The sequence below is a fragment of the Talpa europaea genome (assembly GCF_964194135.1).
Source record: "Talpa europaea genome assembly, chromosome: 8".
Taxonomy (NCBI): Eukaryota; Metazoa; Chordata; class Mammalia; order Eulipotyphla; family Talpidae; genus Talpa; species Talpa europaea.
Genome location: NC_140075.1, coordinates 101,556,485 through 101,571,746, shown reverse-complemented (window position 1 = coordinate 101,571,746; position 15,262 = coordinate 101,556,485). Strand labels below are relative to the sequence as shown.

The 15,262-nt window shown below is 37.6% G+C and overlaps 1 protein-coding gene across 1 annotated transcript in view; it reads left to right on the top strand.

Annotated features, from left to right (window-relative positions):
- TTC8 (tetratricopeptide repeat domain 8) overlaps window positions 1–15,029 on the top strand; it is a gene marked incomplete at its 3' end in the record, with an annotated part of 59,871 nt that extends 44,842 nt beyond the window's left edge. Inside the window, exons 10-15 of the mRNA XM_084240302.1 lie at window positions 27–137; window positions 7,467–7,606; window positions 9,426–9,600; window positions 9,927–10,049; window positions 12,655–12,738; window positions 14,913–15,029. Coding sequence (XP_084096428.1) covers window positions 27–137; window positions 7,467–7,606; window positions 9,426–9,600; window positions 9,927–10,049; window positions 12,655–12,738; window positions 14,913–15,029 — 750 coding nt within the window. The remainder of the gene's footprint in view (window positions 1–26; window positions 138–7,466; window positions 7,607–9,425; window positions 9,601–9,926; window positions 10,050–12,654; window positions 12,739–14,912) is intronic.
- Between the last annotated feature and the right edge of the window lie 233 nt (window positions 15,030–15,262).

Below are 15,262 nucleotides of genomic sequence, written 5' to 3'. Positions count from 1 at the left end.
TAATTTTATTGAAATGTTGATTTTAGGTATACATCTCACTGGATCAACCTGTGACTGCTTTAAGTCTTTTCAAACAAGGTTTAGAAAAATTTCCAGGAGAAGTAACTCTACTTTGTGGAATTGCCAGAATCTATGAGGTAAGACTCATCTTACTTAAGAAGTTCACGTAAAATTGAAACCTCAATTTTATAGAAATAAAATTGTATTTTCAAAGTATGTAAGGTAAAAATTGAAAAGTTATCATGCATACTTGCCCTGTGATCTCATACTTCAGTAACAAACAAAGCAAAACAATTCTTTTTTAAGTAATATGTTTATAGTCCCTTGGGGTCCTTGAAAATGAAATTATGATGACTTGTGATTTACCAACAGAGTAAGAGATTTTAATGTATATACTTAGTCAAATAAAGTTTGTGTTATGAAGTATGTTTTATTTTTAATCTAGTATGTTTTATTTTTTATATTTTATTTTATTTTATATTTATTATGACGTATTTCAAATACACAGAAGAGTATAGAGAATGGCAGGTGATCAAGATAAAGCTAGTTTCCATTAATATATAGCTAGTTGTCCCACCATATTTATTGATCCTTATCTCAACATCTAGGATGTCAAATATCATTTTTTCCCCTATATATGGTAGATATATTTTGGGGTTGTTTTCTGTTCTGTTTTATTGGGATGTCTATCCTTGTACCAATATTATACTGCATATTAGAGATTTATAAAATTTTTTGGTAAGTCATTTTGATCATCTGTATCAGAAATGTCTTGGCAAAATTCCACAAAAAGCCCCATTGAGATATTTTCCCTGCTGCCTAATTACTATAGCTTTACAGTAATTTCTGATACTGGGTTGGGCACATTTTACCACCTGTTGACCTTCACAGTTGGTTATTCTTAACCCTTTGCTTTTTCATATTGATTATCGGATTGACTTATGAAAAACTATTAAAAAGATAACCACGTGGGTATATTGGTTGGAGTTGCATTGAATCTGAATGATGAGGTGTGGAATAGACAATCTTTCTTCTCATTCTCTCATGATACAACTCTCCATTTACTTAGGCCTTCTTTCCTTTCCTTGGACAAATATTATCTCCATAAAGATGTTTCAGTGGGGGTCCCTAAAGCTACCTTGAAGTTTGATGATTTACTAGAAGAATCCAATGGATATAGGCAAAATTAAGAAGAAACCAGATGTAAGTTTCCAAGAGTCCTCTTTCAGTGGAATCACACAGAGCACATTTAATTCTTCCAGCAAAGAGTTATGACAACATGTATACAGTGTTGTCTATCAGGGAAGCTCACTAGAATCTTGATATACAAAGTTATCACTGGCATTCTGCCTATCAGGTGCCAAATCCCAGACTCTGCCTATCAGGTACCAAATCCCAGACTCTTAAAAAGTAAAGCAGTGTTCAGCATAAGCCACATTATACTAATAGTTTGAATATAGTGCATCACCCATTTGGGGAAAGTTTTATATTAATGTAGGGAAGTTCTCAGATGTCACCCAAGGGCCAACCTTGTAAACTGGCCTTTCAAAGAATAACATCTCAGACCTGCTGTGTTAATTCTTTTTTGCATAGATGTATTCCTAGGTATAACTATGGATAAAATATTTCTTATTTTTCTATGTGATTCTTTCTTTAAAGTTGGTTTGATACTTGCAACCTGGGTAAATATTCCTTTTAAATTTTAGTACCTTATCCATAGGTTCTCTTAAATGTTTAAGTGATAAAATAATCACAATCTGTATGGTTTTACCTCTTCATTTAAATTATTTTACTTTTTTCATATCCTATTGTTTCGAACTTATAGTATAATATTGAACAGAAGCATCTCTGTTCTCTTTTAAATTTCTTGAAATGCTAGGATGATTTTTTAAAATTTTGTTAGAAATAGAATGGGAAGGTATTTATTATTATAGTTGGGTAGTAGACTATGAATGCTTTTATTTTCTTTTTTTAACTATATTTTCCACATTTTCTATAATGAACATGTTATTACTTTTAAAATGAAACACATACACACATACAAAAATAAAATGAAAACCAAAAATATTTTGAATTGGCTTGAAATACTGTTTCCCCTTTTGAAATATAATTTTGGTAAACATGTAAATGGAATACTTGATCATTCAATGGAAATACTACATCAATTTCTCTGTAGCTTTATTTGTGTTGCTAAATGTGGTTGTGCTGCCTGATGTACTCAGAATCCAATAACTATGCCACTGGCTTTTTGAGAAAAGAAAGTTTATTGCAAAGTCCACCAGCAAGGATATTAGAGGCAAGGTTCAAATTATTTCCTTGATGGTGAGGGCTTGGGCAATCTTTATAGGGCTGGGGAACAAAGAGAGATATAGAGAAAAACAAGTTGGCAGGTCTGATGGTCATTTTTTTATGTGTCCATATATGGTCAGTTGCATGACAGGCCACCAGAACTTGCTTATTAGTGGACCTCCCCTTTGAATCAGCTCCTGGCAGTTCTTCCAGCAGTGATGAACTTCTTGCTTTGAAATGCTGTCCCCTAGATTATGAGCTGAGTGTTATGGTCCTGCTTTCAGCAACAGTTTTCATCCTGGACATGAAAGAGAGAACTTGAGTTCAGTTTACACTCCTCTGTGCTTGTGTGCTCTGGAACACAACTTGGTAAAAGACCTGTTAATTTTGTTCCAACTGTTTTTTCTCTGGTTAAGCTCTGCTGCTTTTGCAAACTAATCAGAAGATTAAAATAAACAGGAGATGGGAGGAGTTGTGAGAAACAAGAAATGAGGCATTATGAGACATGTATTTTATAGAACAAATTTTGACCACCTTTTGCGAAAACAAGCCCTGACCCTGATTTCAGTGTGACCCTATATTGGGCTGTTATATAATAAAAAGAGCACTTATTTGAGAATAGATATCATGATCTGGTCTATGACCAAGGGGCAGTCTCGCAAGGTGTGTTCCAGCAGGGCCCAGGCACAGGGGAGACTTAAGGCAGTGAAGTGGTCTGAGCTTAAGTGATTTGTTTTGAAACTTTTTGGATTGGTGGTTAAGTCCATTTGCCTGTCCATGCTTGGCTTAGAAGAGTCTTCAGACAAAAAAAAACTGCTGTGTGTTGCCACTGTGGTCTCTTGTTTTTTCATGGTCATTAAATTGCTGAGTCAGGCTGTTAAATTTTCACCTAGAAGTCTCAACATGGCAGAGTCTCGATTGACACAACAGGCTTGAGTCAAAATAGATTCCACAACATGAACAAAATTTTGACCAAGCAGTTTAGAAAGGAAGAAAAATAGAGTCAGTTTTTGAAAGCAGTGGAATTTATGCATAGTGATGAGTATCCTATTGTTATTGGAGCTCTTTAAGCTTTAAGCTCCACCTTTGGTACAGTTAGTCCTTCTTTTCTCTTCTTAGGTAGAAAGTGCTGGCAGAAAAAGCTAGAGTGTCTTTTCTTTAATGTGTGGTTGCTTGTTGGAAGAATTACTTTCAACCTTCTGTTCTAGTCACTGTTGCTATGACTGGGACAGGAAGTGCCTCTGGAGTGGATTCCATGGTCAGCTGCCTTCCTCCCTTCCGGGCTTTGGATTTGGCCAGGAGTTGGAGGAACCTGGCAATTTATAAAGGTGCAGGGGAGAAAATGAGAATCTGAGTTTGCTTGGAAGAAATAAATGGAGACGAAAATATCCAAGTTGTGAGGAGAATTTGACATGTACAAATAGGGTGGTCAAGAATAAGCGTAGACTTGAAATAGTAATATACTGTGTTCCCTCTTGAATTTACATGGTTCATTTCCCCGTTGACCATGTTTACTGTGCAAAGAGAGATTTCCAGTGTGCTTTTTTTCTTTTTATGTGGCAGAGAATTTAGCGTTAATTAGTAAACTTTATTCTTTAGTTTTATAGCTTACACTATACATACCTTTAGGGGTGCTTGTGTACCCATCATGCTTTTCTCTGGAAGGATCGCTTTCTTTATGTGCTTTTCTTTTTATAACTTTCATTTTGGTCTTGTATCTTTTAAATGTTTTCTATTTTATTTATTTATTTATTTCTAAAGGTTTATTTATTTATACAAGCACTAGGGTATAGTCAGAAGCGCGGGAGGGTGAGAGGATTCACCAGAGACAGAGCGGGGAGCAGAACAGGCAGACTGACAAAGTACACTGCTGAGGGGAGCAGCGGGCACGGCAGGGGAGGTCTGCGTGCCATGTGGGACCCTAGCTGGCGGCCGGGGATCGAACTAGTGCTGCAGAGGCTGCAGGCAGTTTTCGCAGCCCAGCGCTCAACCGCTGCGCCACCAGGGAGGCCCATGTTTTCTATTTTAAAGTGAATAAATAAAGTGAATACTTTGGGTGTTACCTATTGTTTGTTTCTTGTTTTGTACAGAAATGATTTCTCCTTGCTAAATTTATTTGATGGTTGTTTTAGTTTTTCTTGAGGCATTTTATTTATCCATTCAAAAGACAAGTCATTATTTGAAATTTTCTTTGTTACAAGGTGTTTGACATTAGAAACATTATCCTAGAAAACATTATTCTAGTGGTTCTTGAATTTTACAGTGTATAAAAATGACTTTGAGAGTGTCTGAGAAGTGAAGCCCATTTTCCACTGAATGAAGTGTCCTGTGGGGCATTTGTATGTTTAGCAGGCTAATGAGGTGATTCTGATGTATTGTGGGCTTTGAGAAGCATACTACAACATTTATTTTCTTAAGATATTTTCAATTACATATTAATAATTGAAAGCATAATTATAGTTAGTGTTTTGTAAATTGGTTCAAAAATAACCATCATAAAGATCACTTAAGTGATGCCACAGTTTATATATTTGGCATTTATCCAATTGAAAATATTATATTAAATTTTCTTAATGAAATTTATTTTAGTGCTACTATAATTTCAACAGTTCTGATACAGGAATAGATTAAAAGACCAAAATAGAGTCCACATAGATTCATGAAAATTTGTGATGTTATAAAGATGCCTATTAATCCAGTTAGATGATTGGATTATTTATGAATATTTAGATAAAAATAAACTTGGATGAGTAATGACTCCTTTAACTGAAAGAACTCATTACTATCAGGTGACTAGAAGATTTATGAACTATGAAGTTCCAGAAGAAAACACAAATGAATTTTTTGTATAAAACTTGGGATGGTAAAGACCTGTATAAGGTTGATACAGTCTGAAAACTATAATAGAAAATATTGATACATTTTCTATATAGTAAAAACAAAAATACAAGTAAGAGCAAATGAAAACAAAGCAACAGAAGGTAAAAATATCAAATGAGGAAAATGCTTGCCAATACCTGGGATAGACAAAAGGTTGCTTTTAATTTCCTAGGTCTGCATGTAGTTTAAAAATTGCTGGATTTTAGAAGGTTTACATATTGGTGGTAAAATTACCCCCCCCAAAAAAAAAAATACACTTGCACATCCATTTATGAATGTGGAGAAACTAGGTGTTTCCTCAGAGCACTTGTGGATCAATATATCGTGGTGTGGCTTTTATGTAGGCCCTTGTTTTCTTACCAGCCAACACAGTGGCCATTGACCCCTCTCCATGCAAGTAAAATCACAAATGAATTTTTTGTGAGTCTCAGAAATGAGACAACAGCCAAATGCTAGCAGCATTTTGGTCACACCGGCACCCCTTCTGAAGAGCTAACCAAGCTCTCTTGCTTTTCCTTTGAAGGGAATGTTTACAACACTGGGCCATGCTGGTTTTTGAACTGAAGTTAGCACAGGTTCATTTCATCTGGAAGGAGAAAGCAGTAAGTGCCTGGGTATCCCTGAACCATACCTCTGCCTCCAGCTCTCCTCTGTCCAGGAGGACAGTTTCCCACCAAGCCCCTGCATACACACAAATCAATAATAAAATGACAAAAGATAGGATAGAAAAATGGGCAAAGGTCATGAGTTGGAAATTCACAGAAAAAGAAATAAAAGTATGTAATGTGTTGAATGTTTAACCTAAGTCACAGTTAAAGCAGTAATAACTAAGACAGTAATGACTTCATCAGGTTGATAAAGATGAATGAGCTCCACAGCATCTAGGGTTGTGCATGGCATGAAGGACAAACACCACATGTGGACATTGTTGCGGGGAGTACATACTGATACAGCCCATTTGGAGGCTCTTTGCAGTTGCTGATGAGACCTTTAAATGTGCATGTACTTCAGTTCAAAATATTACTTCTAGAAATTTTCCTTAAGGATATTTTCATATAGTATACAAAGATATATATAAGGATAATCTTGTAGTATTTTTACATGGTAAACAAAATGGAAAGAAATGCTTCATTAAAAAGAGTCTGGTTAATATGGTCATTGGGAATTAGAACTTGAATATGAATTTTGGGGTACACAAACATTTCCATCCTAGCCAGGAAGGATTTGATGAATGAGTATAGATGAGGTGATAGGGGCTGAGTTAAGATGCTTCTTTGTTCTTCCTTGTAAATTTCTCAAGGCTTTTGTACCATCAAAATATTGAAAGTACATTTCTATTGAAATTCACAATTTTTATATACTTTTAAGTGGGTTTTTATGTTAAAATATTAATATTTGGAGCAGTTGCAAATAAAAACAGTGTAAAATTCAGAAGGATATGAACTCACAATTCACCAACAATTGTGTCATCAGTCTTATGTTTTGAAAAATCTTTAAAATATTTTTCAGCTATAAGCAATGAATGTTACTGTGCATGGACAAGTGAGACTTAACCTTCATTAATAACAAATGCATAGTTCATGATGATGAAGGAGACTCTGGTCTCCCTGCTACCAGTCTTCCCCACTGGCATGCTCTGTGTGTGATTACCATGACCCTGTGTGTGGTCATTCTTTAAAATGTAAACACAAGCCACATTATTCCTCTGCTTCTGACTCTAATGGCTTTCCTTCAACCTAAAAATAAATCTGAAGTTCCTACCAGGCCACCAAGGCCGCCTAAAAATAAATCTGAAGTTCCTACCAGGCCATCTGTGCCACTCACCTGCTCTGCAGCCTCACTGCCCTATGTGTGGCTCTTTGCACGTGGCAAGGGTGTTCCCACCTTGGGCTCCAGCAGCTGCTCTTTCCCCTGCCAGTGTCATCAGGTCATGACTTCTTGATTCATTCAGGCTGCGGTTCATGCAGTGCCTCCTCCCCATGACTCCTTGGGCAACCCTTGTTGAAGCAGCCTCTCCATACTCCCTCTCCTCACCCTGTCCTGCGTCTCTTCATGTGATGCCACCAAGCTGACAGTGTGTCTCATATTTGTTCACGTGTTTATCTTTCCTATCTGAAGGAAACTCCTTGTTATAGTAATTTTATATTTTAGTTTGTATTGTGTTTCCAGGGCCTAGAACAGAATCTAGCACATCATACTCTCTCAATAATTGTTGAATGAATGAACATAAACCCATCAAAAAATAACTTCTTGGAAATATTAATCAAGGATTGTCCTTTTGTCTTGCCGGGGAATAGGAAATGAACAATATTTCATCAGCAGCCGAATACTACAAAGAAGTTTTGAAGCAAGACAATACTCACGTGGAAGCCATCGCATGCATTGGAAGCAACCACTTTTATTCGGACCAACCAGAAATAGCTCTCCGGTTTTACAGGTGCGCTTCATCTTCAACTTGGAGAATTGCTTTCCTGTGAAAATTAATAACAATAATAGCAATAATAGAGATGGGATGAGAAAGTAGAGAAATAAAGGATAGGCCGTGTCTATGTGAGAAACACTTAAAATACTCTGTATTGGTGTTAAAGTGACATCAATCATTTAGAAATGTGTAGATCTTTGGCATCTGACGGGAGCACCTGGATAGCAGAGTTTTAAACACCACATCGCTTTTTGAGTTAGTCACTTTGTCATCAACCCTTAACAGTTTGTTACTGGAAATTCTTACCATCACTGCCTCCATTAACACCACTAAACATAATCTGAAAACCTTCAAACTGAAATAGTGTCCAGATTTGCAAGGAACAGTGCACCCCAGATTCTGACCCTGGTGAGGACCTGAAACAATCACCTGTTTTGTGAAGTATTGTCAAGTCTTGCCCAAACGTAGTTTTCTTTTTTTTTTTTAAATAAATTTTATTTTTATATTCCCCATACAATTGCAACCCCCTTATTTTGACCCCAATCCCTTCCCTCCCCACCCACCACCCCCTATAAAGTGTCTCTGGTTCATAGTTTTTTGTTGATTTTGATTTTCACTTTCTTATAGTTATTCATTTTCCTGGTCCCTTATTTAAGTTTTCTAGATTCCTGCTATGAGTGAGACCATCCGGTATTTTTCTTTTTCTTTTTGGCTTATTTCGCTGAGCATGATCCCTTCCAGCACCATCCATGTTGCTGCAAATTGCATGTGTTTATCTTTTTTGAATGCTGAGTAATATTCCATGGTATATATGTACCACATCTTCTTGATCCAGTCATCTATTTTTGGGCATTTGGGTTGTTTCCAAAGCTTAGCTATTGTAAACAGTGCTGCTATAAACATAGGGGTGCAAGTGCTCTTTGGAATTGATGCCAAACGTAGTTTTCAAAGTCAAAATAAATTCTGTTCACTGGCTCTCTTTTGAGTGCATGCTTATTTTATACTTAGGTTTTCAAATTTAATTTTTAAATTATGAGTTCCTCCTCAGCCCATGGGTAATATGCCAGGAGATAACTGACGACTGACAAGATTTCTTTCCAAATAGACGTTAAAGCATAAAACACAATAGTATGACCAGTCCTGTGCATATACAGCTGATTCTACTCCCCAACTCTCAGAGTGGGTCTCGGGGTGCTCAGCCGACCTGGGCTGCATTTTCATTTGCTTATTTCAACTCTCTCATCTGTGGTCCTTTGAAATGAATGATGCCTAGAAGAAAAATAGGGTTCTTGAGCTGCACCTGAAAGCTAAGTGGATAACGTAGTAATTACCGGTAGGCTTGTCTTCCTTAGTAGAAGCTCATGGGAGGTCAGTAGACACAGCTGAATCATGCAATACAGGTAAACCAAAATATGGGTTCCAAATCAGCTGAGAGCTCGGAGGTGATATGTGAATAAACACAGTCCTCAAATTAGGTTAAGTTAGGAATTTGCCTATGGGCACCAAAGCTTTAATGAAGCAGAAATATGTGGGTCTTACTGTATGCGACTCTTTCTTATTTTGGTTTTCTATCAAAGCTTTTGTGGAAAGAACTTACATAATTGGTTTCTGACCTTGCCTCTGGACACTTTTCCCATGACTAGTACCATCATAGAAGACATGCCTTTGCATTTGCTTTAAAATATTTTCATGTAACGTTACTTTCTTGTCTTAGGGAATATTAAAAATTATAAAATGAGTTTATTCCTAGCGGTTAACATATCTATGTATATAAGATGTTTTAATGTTTATAAAGTTGGTCTGACATCAGAATTTGTGTGCTCTTTTCAAAAAGGCGACTCCTGCAGATGGGTGTTTATAACTGCCAGCTTTTTAACAATCTGGGGCTCTGCTGCTTCTATGCCCAGCAGTATGATATGACTCTGACCTCGTTTGAACGTGCCCTTTCTCTGGCCGAAAACGAGGAAGAGGCAGCTGACGTCTGGTACAACTTGGGCCATGTTGCTGTGGTATGTTGTTTCCCTAATTTAATTTCTGTTGTAGAAAAGGCAGCACAATGTAGTTAATATGACGAAAACCTTGAGTATTAGTGAAGATAGTCTTAGGTATTATGAATATAGGTTTGGTTAATGTCTTATATAGCAATTTAGAGATTTCTAGGAGTCCCATTAAGCCATTGTATCTTCCCAGGTGAAGGCCCCTTGCCTTCACACTTGACTCCTCTGAACAGGACTTATTCCTTTCTCTGTGCTAGCCAGAAGGATTTATATGTAAAAAGAAAGGAGGAGGAAGTGTATGGGCTTGTGTGTGTGAGAACACGTGCTTTCTTTTGCAGGGAATAGGGGACATGGCTTTGGCACACCAGTGCTTCAGGCTGGCGCTGGTGAACAACAACAGCCACGCTGAGGCCTACAACAACCTGGCAGTGCTGGAGATGCGCAAGGGCCACGTTGAGCAGGTTGGTGAACTACCGGGGGCATGGTGGACCACCCGCTTTACTCAAGAAAAGCTGTCATCATGCCTGTTGTCATTTGTTAGCTTAAAAATAAGCTCTAGAGCCTGACAGGCCTGGGTGTGAATCCCAGCTCTGTACCTGTTACTGAAGTGACCCTGGACAAGTTACTGAGCTTCTCTGAGTCCAAACTAGAAGACGTGGCTCTATGAGGACACATTGGGGCTGCCTCTTGTGAACTGTTCCCCCTCTCACACTCCCCCATCTCCCATCCAGGTGCTCAGGTCAGAGTCTTAGGAGCCATCTGAGGGAGAGGAAAACATTCCTGGCCTTTTTAGGTCCCCAGCTAGGTCTGAAAATCAACCTGACAAAGATTAACAGAGGAAAAGCTCACAGTGTGAGTTGAATGTTTACATGAACACAAGAGAATGAAAATTTGAGAAGAGACCAGAACAGGATGCTCATATTCCTTTAGACAAAGAAACAAGTTTGTGAAGAATTGACAAGACAAAGGGTTTTGGGTGACAGGTAGCTTAAAAAGAAGGAACTAGGACCAAGGGTTACTTTAACAAGTTTCCTTTAACCTCCTCAGCACCAAATTCTCAGTCTTGGAGGGGACCTTTCTCAAGGGCGTTTTATGACCTGTTTTAGGGCAGAAGGATGAGGAGGAAATCAGAGCGGCCTTCCTGCTTCTGCTGTTTTTTTTCTTTTCCTCCAGCTTTTGATGTTGAATAGGCCACGGTTTCATTTTTTGGTGTATCATGTCCTGAACACATCACGCCCTTAAAGCCTCTTTTCTCACCTTTCTCTGCCACCCTATGCCCCCAAAATGCACAGCAAGTCCTGTCAGTTGTACCTCCAAGCCACATCCTTCACCTGGACACTCCACTCCTGTCCACCCTCCTCCCTCTCCAAACTGTTCCCACCTCTTGCCAGGACTCCTCCAGGTCTCCTTGCTGGTCTTTTTATTTTCATTTTCATCAGCAAGAGCTATCATTTTCAAAGCACTCTGCTTTACATCCTCAGAATAGCCAAAGGGATTTTTAAAAAACAAGATTGTTTTAGTACTGCTTCTCCTTTCACTTGGGATACAATCTGGACTTGCAACCTTGGCCTGCAGGCTGCACATAATCTGGCCTCTGGCTCTGTCCCAGACCACATTTGCCACCCTTGCTCCTTCCTTTCCGTCTGACTTCTGGACACTTGAACTGCCTTTTGGCTCTGCAGAAGCACAGTGCTGCTCGTACTTCAGGGCCTCTAGCATGTTCTTTCAGATCCTGCAGAGCCTCTTTTCTTTTTGTCATTCAGATCTTAGCTTAATTGCTACCTCCTTAGAAAGGCCTTCTCAAACTCCATTCTTCAGTTGCTCTGAGGACTATCACATCTACTTTTATCATTTTATCAGCTATTTTCATATTAAAGTACAGAATGTGGAATCCTAGCTCCATGAAAGCAGGCGCTTTCTCTGTCTTCTAACTGCCATATTTTCAGCAGCAAAACCAGCGCCAGGTCCATGGTCAGTGCTCAGTCAATATTTGTGGAATAAATGGGCAATATATGAAGTAGGGAAACAGCGATACTGACCTGCAGGTATTTTTGTGAGGATTAACAGAAGATACATATTATGCTACCTTTAGCCCCCCCATAGAAATGTAATATTGAGCCATGGTGGATGTATTATTGTTGTTGTTATTTGTATACAAAAGGTTTAAAATGCCAAATATGCTCATATAGTCTTACTAACAATCAAGGGTTGACACTATTATATTCTTACTTTAGAGATAAAGAAATAGAATCCAGTGGGGTGAGTAACTGTCCAAGGTCACAGACACAGTGAGCTGCATGCCAGGACTTTGACCTCCAGCCTGCTCTCTTAGGCACAGTGATTAACTTTTCACAAAACAAGACACTTCATTGTGGATGTTGCTTTTACTTAATCAATTCTCCCAAAGTAAATAAGATGAATTTGCATTTTACAAACAAGAACTACTCTAAGACTGGACCTTGTTCTGCCATGGAATTTTGCAATTTATGATCATTTGAGCCTATAGCAGACAAGAAATGATGTGGATTTTTTTTTCCTTGAGTGCTTTAGAGAACAGAAAGCTTGTCATTTTCAGGTGAGCAGTATAACGAGAAATGCTGGCTCCTTCTCATCCAAGCACAGAATTTGGGGCTTTGAAGTTTATTTACTATGGTTTTTTGGTTGTTTCATTACAGAACAGTTAATTGGAAGCCTACTAAGTCAATCAATCAACAGACTAACCCTAGACTAAAGAGACTTTTTTTGTTTTGTTTTGTATTCTAACTATGTCATGAAATACTAACTACAAGCACAGTGGTTCTCAAATGACTTTAAGTTTTTGTTCTCTTATTTTCTCTGTATTTTGAGACATTTTATTATTCATATCATTTGGTAAGAGAGAAGTAGTTAATTGTATATCAATAAGTCATTGTATATCACTAGAAATATAATCTGTGTTTGTTACAGGATCATGTTTAAGGATACATGTTTAAGTATCCTAAAAGGATACTTTTACAAAAAAAAAATCACAGAGGTTATGCTGCTCATGCTCAGATATCTTTTGTTTCCCCCCTTTTTCCCACACAGGCAAGGGCACTTTTGCAGACTGCATCATCTTTAGCTCCCCATATGTATGAGCCACACTTCAACTTTGCAACAGTCTCTGATAAGGTATTCTCTTTATCAACTTATCGTCTGAACTATTTCTTTCCCTTTCTTCTTCTTTTTTTTTAAAGTACAGATCGATAAGGAAATTCTAACCTTACCTGATTGATAGAAATGATTTTTAAACACTGCTACATAATATGCCTTTACTTCAAGTCTAATAAACGAAAGAAATTTGTCACTGAGGATTGGCAAAACTTAACACCATTGTAGATTGCAGAAGAATTATTTTTTATTTTAAAAGATGAAATTTAGTCACTGGAAAAATACTAAGTGACTCCTGGTTTGGGATGGATTTAGTCACTGGCTTTTACAGTAAGGAAATCTTGTAGATCATATTGTTACCAAGTCTCTGGCATGATTACTATAAAATTAGGTATATTAGTGAAACCTATTTTAACTATGAACAATATGAGGAAAATGCAGCAGTTCTTACTATATAGCAAGTTAGTTACTCTCCCAAAGCTAAAGGAGTGGTGCTGAGTGGGGAGCAGAACAGGCGGATCTACTGAAATACACTGCTAAGGGGAGCATCAGGCAAGACTGGAGAGGTCTGCTGTGCCATGTGGCCTAGCTCCCTGGCCAGGGATGGAACTCAGGCCCTAGCAGTGATACTGCTGAGACTTAAGCCCTACGCCACTAGGGAGGCCCCCGTAAGTCTTTATAGACCAAAAGACATAAAAATAGCATTTGTCATATCATGAACATGAAGCCCTCCACACTCAATTCTGTTTTGAAATAAAAGAGGTTATAATTTGTGGGTGCTAGGTGGTAGCTACTGTTCCAGAAACTCTATACCCCTTCTCTAACTCTCCCAGTGACCCTACTACAGAGGTACCTTCCTCTCTCTCTCTCTCTCTTTTTTTTTTTTTGCAGCTGCTGTTTCATTTACTGAGCCTCTGCTATGTATCAGGCACTGTTGTAGGCACAGAGGTGTTAGCAATGAGTAAAGCAAACAAGCCTTTACCTCTTGCAGTTCACCTTCTACTGAAACCCACAGTTTACAGAGCTTAAAGACTCCCTAGAGTTCACGAGGTGCAGCAGGTCCAGAACTCACACCCCGCTCCCAACAATGCCCATATGCAGGTCCAGAACTCACACCCCGCATCCAATAATGCCCATATTCATTCCACTTAGACCACAAAGGAGGCTTGATTACTTCCAGGAATGTCATCTCATTTTATGAGTTATAACTCAAATGAGATATTTCTTTATACAGAAGGCTACACTTCCAAAAGAGATAGTAGTGTGTTAAAAAGAAATGCTGACTCAGAACAGGGCACATACATACCCATCTTATATTTTATATATATTTGTGAGTTGACTTTATTTGCCAGGGGGAAATGCAGAGTAAGCCTAATATTTTAGATTATATTAGTAATAGGTTATCTCACTACCTGCAAACCAATATCACTCACATATGATGCCCTATAATTTAATTGAAAATTAAAATTATACCTTTCAGCTAAAAAAAAGTAACTTATGTTTTTGATATTTATACATTACAAAATAATTACCAGGATTATCTAGTTTCTTCGTGTGTGCACACACTAAAAAGCTTTCTTTTTGAAGAAATGTATACACCAATCAAGGTACATTCAGGTAGATGCAGATAATGTGAGTGTTTTTCTTTGGACACAAAATTTGTTGAAAATCAGAGGCACCCTTTATAAACTTTTAAACCCAGATATCTTCCTAACATTACTGTGACAGCACCATTTAAAACCACCCGGAGCATGTTATTGTATTTTAAATACAATAGTTTCTGCTTGAATTTTCTGTCCAAAAGATAACATTCTAATCAAAATATGTCTTTGTCTATGGTACATTGCAAATAGTTTCCCTAAAATTGCACTTTTATGCAGAGAGCTGTCTGCTTTAGCATGCAAATGTCATTTTATTTTTATAATACTATCAGTGACAGGAAAAGAAAACCCAGGTTTATGAATTCATAACTAGACAGCTGTAATGGAGCAGAAATTATTTATATAATTGGCTATTTTATTTTTCAAGAGTGAATTATAATCTACGTGAAAGGATTCTAAAATCAAAGTAGCAGAACCAAGCAATTTATCCTTAAGAACTCTTTGAGTCCCTACTGCATGCAGATAGTATATCTTCTTTTGACTTCCTTACTCATCTTTTCTCATTCCATGACCTTATCCTGGCATTTCCTCCAGATTGGAGATCTTCAGAGAAGCTACGTTGCTGCCCAGAAATCTGAAGCAGCGTTTCCAGATCACGTGGATACCCAGCACTTAATCAAGCAGTTAAAGCAGCATTTTGCTATGATCTGATTGTTCTTTGGACCATATATGTTTCTCTGAAGGAGTATTAAGGGGAAAAGTTATGTGTGTGTATATATATATATATATATATATAATAATACGAACCTGTGATTGGTAGTAAAGGAGATGTGTGGGAGTGTAAATAAGAATGTATAGTGAAAACTTTGTAATAATTATTTTATGATATTGTAAAAAACAAGATTTAAGTTTTTAAGGTAAATCATGAAACCTTTCACATGACA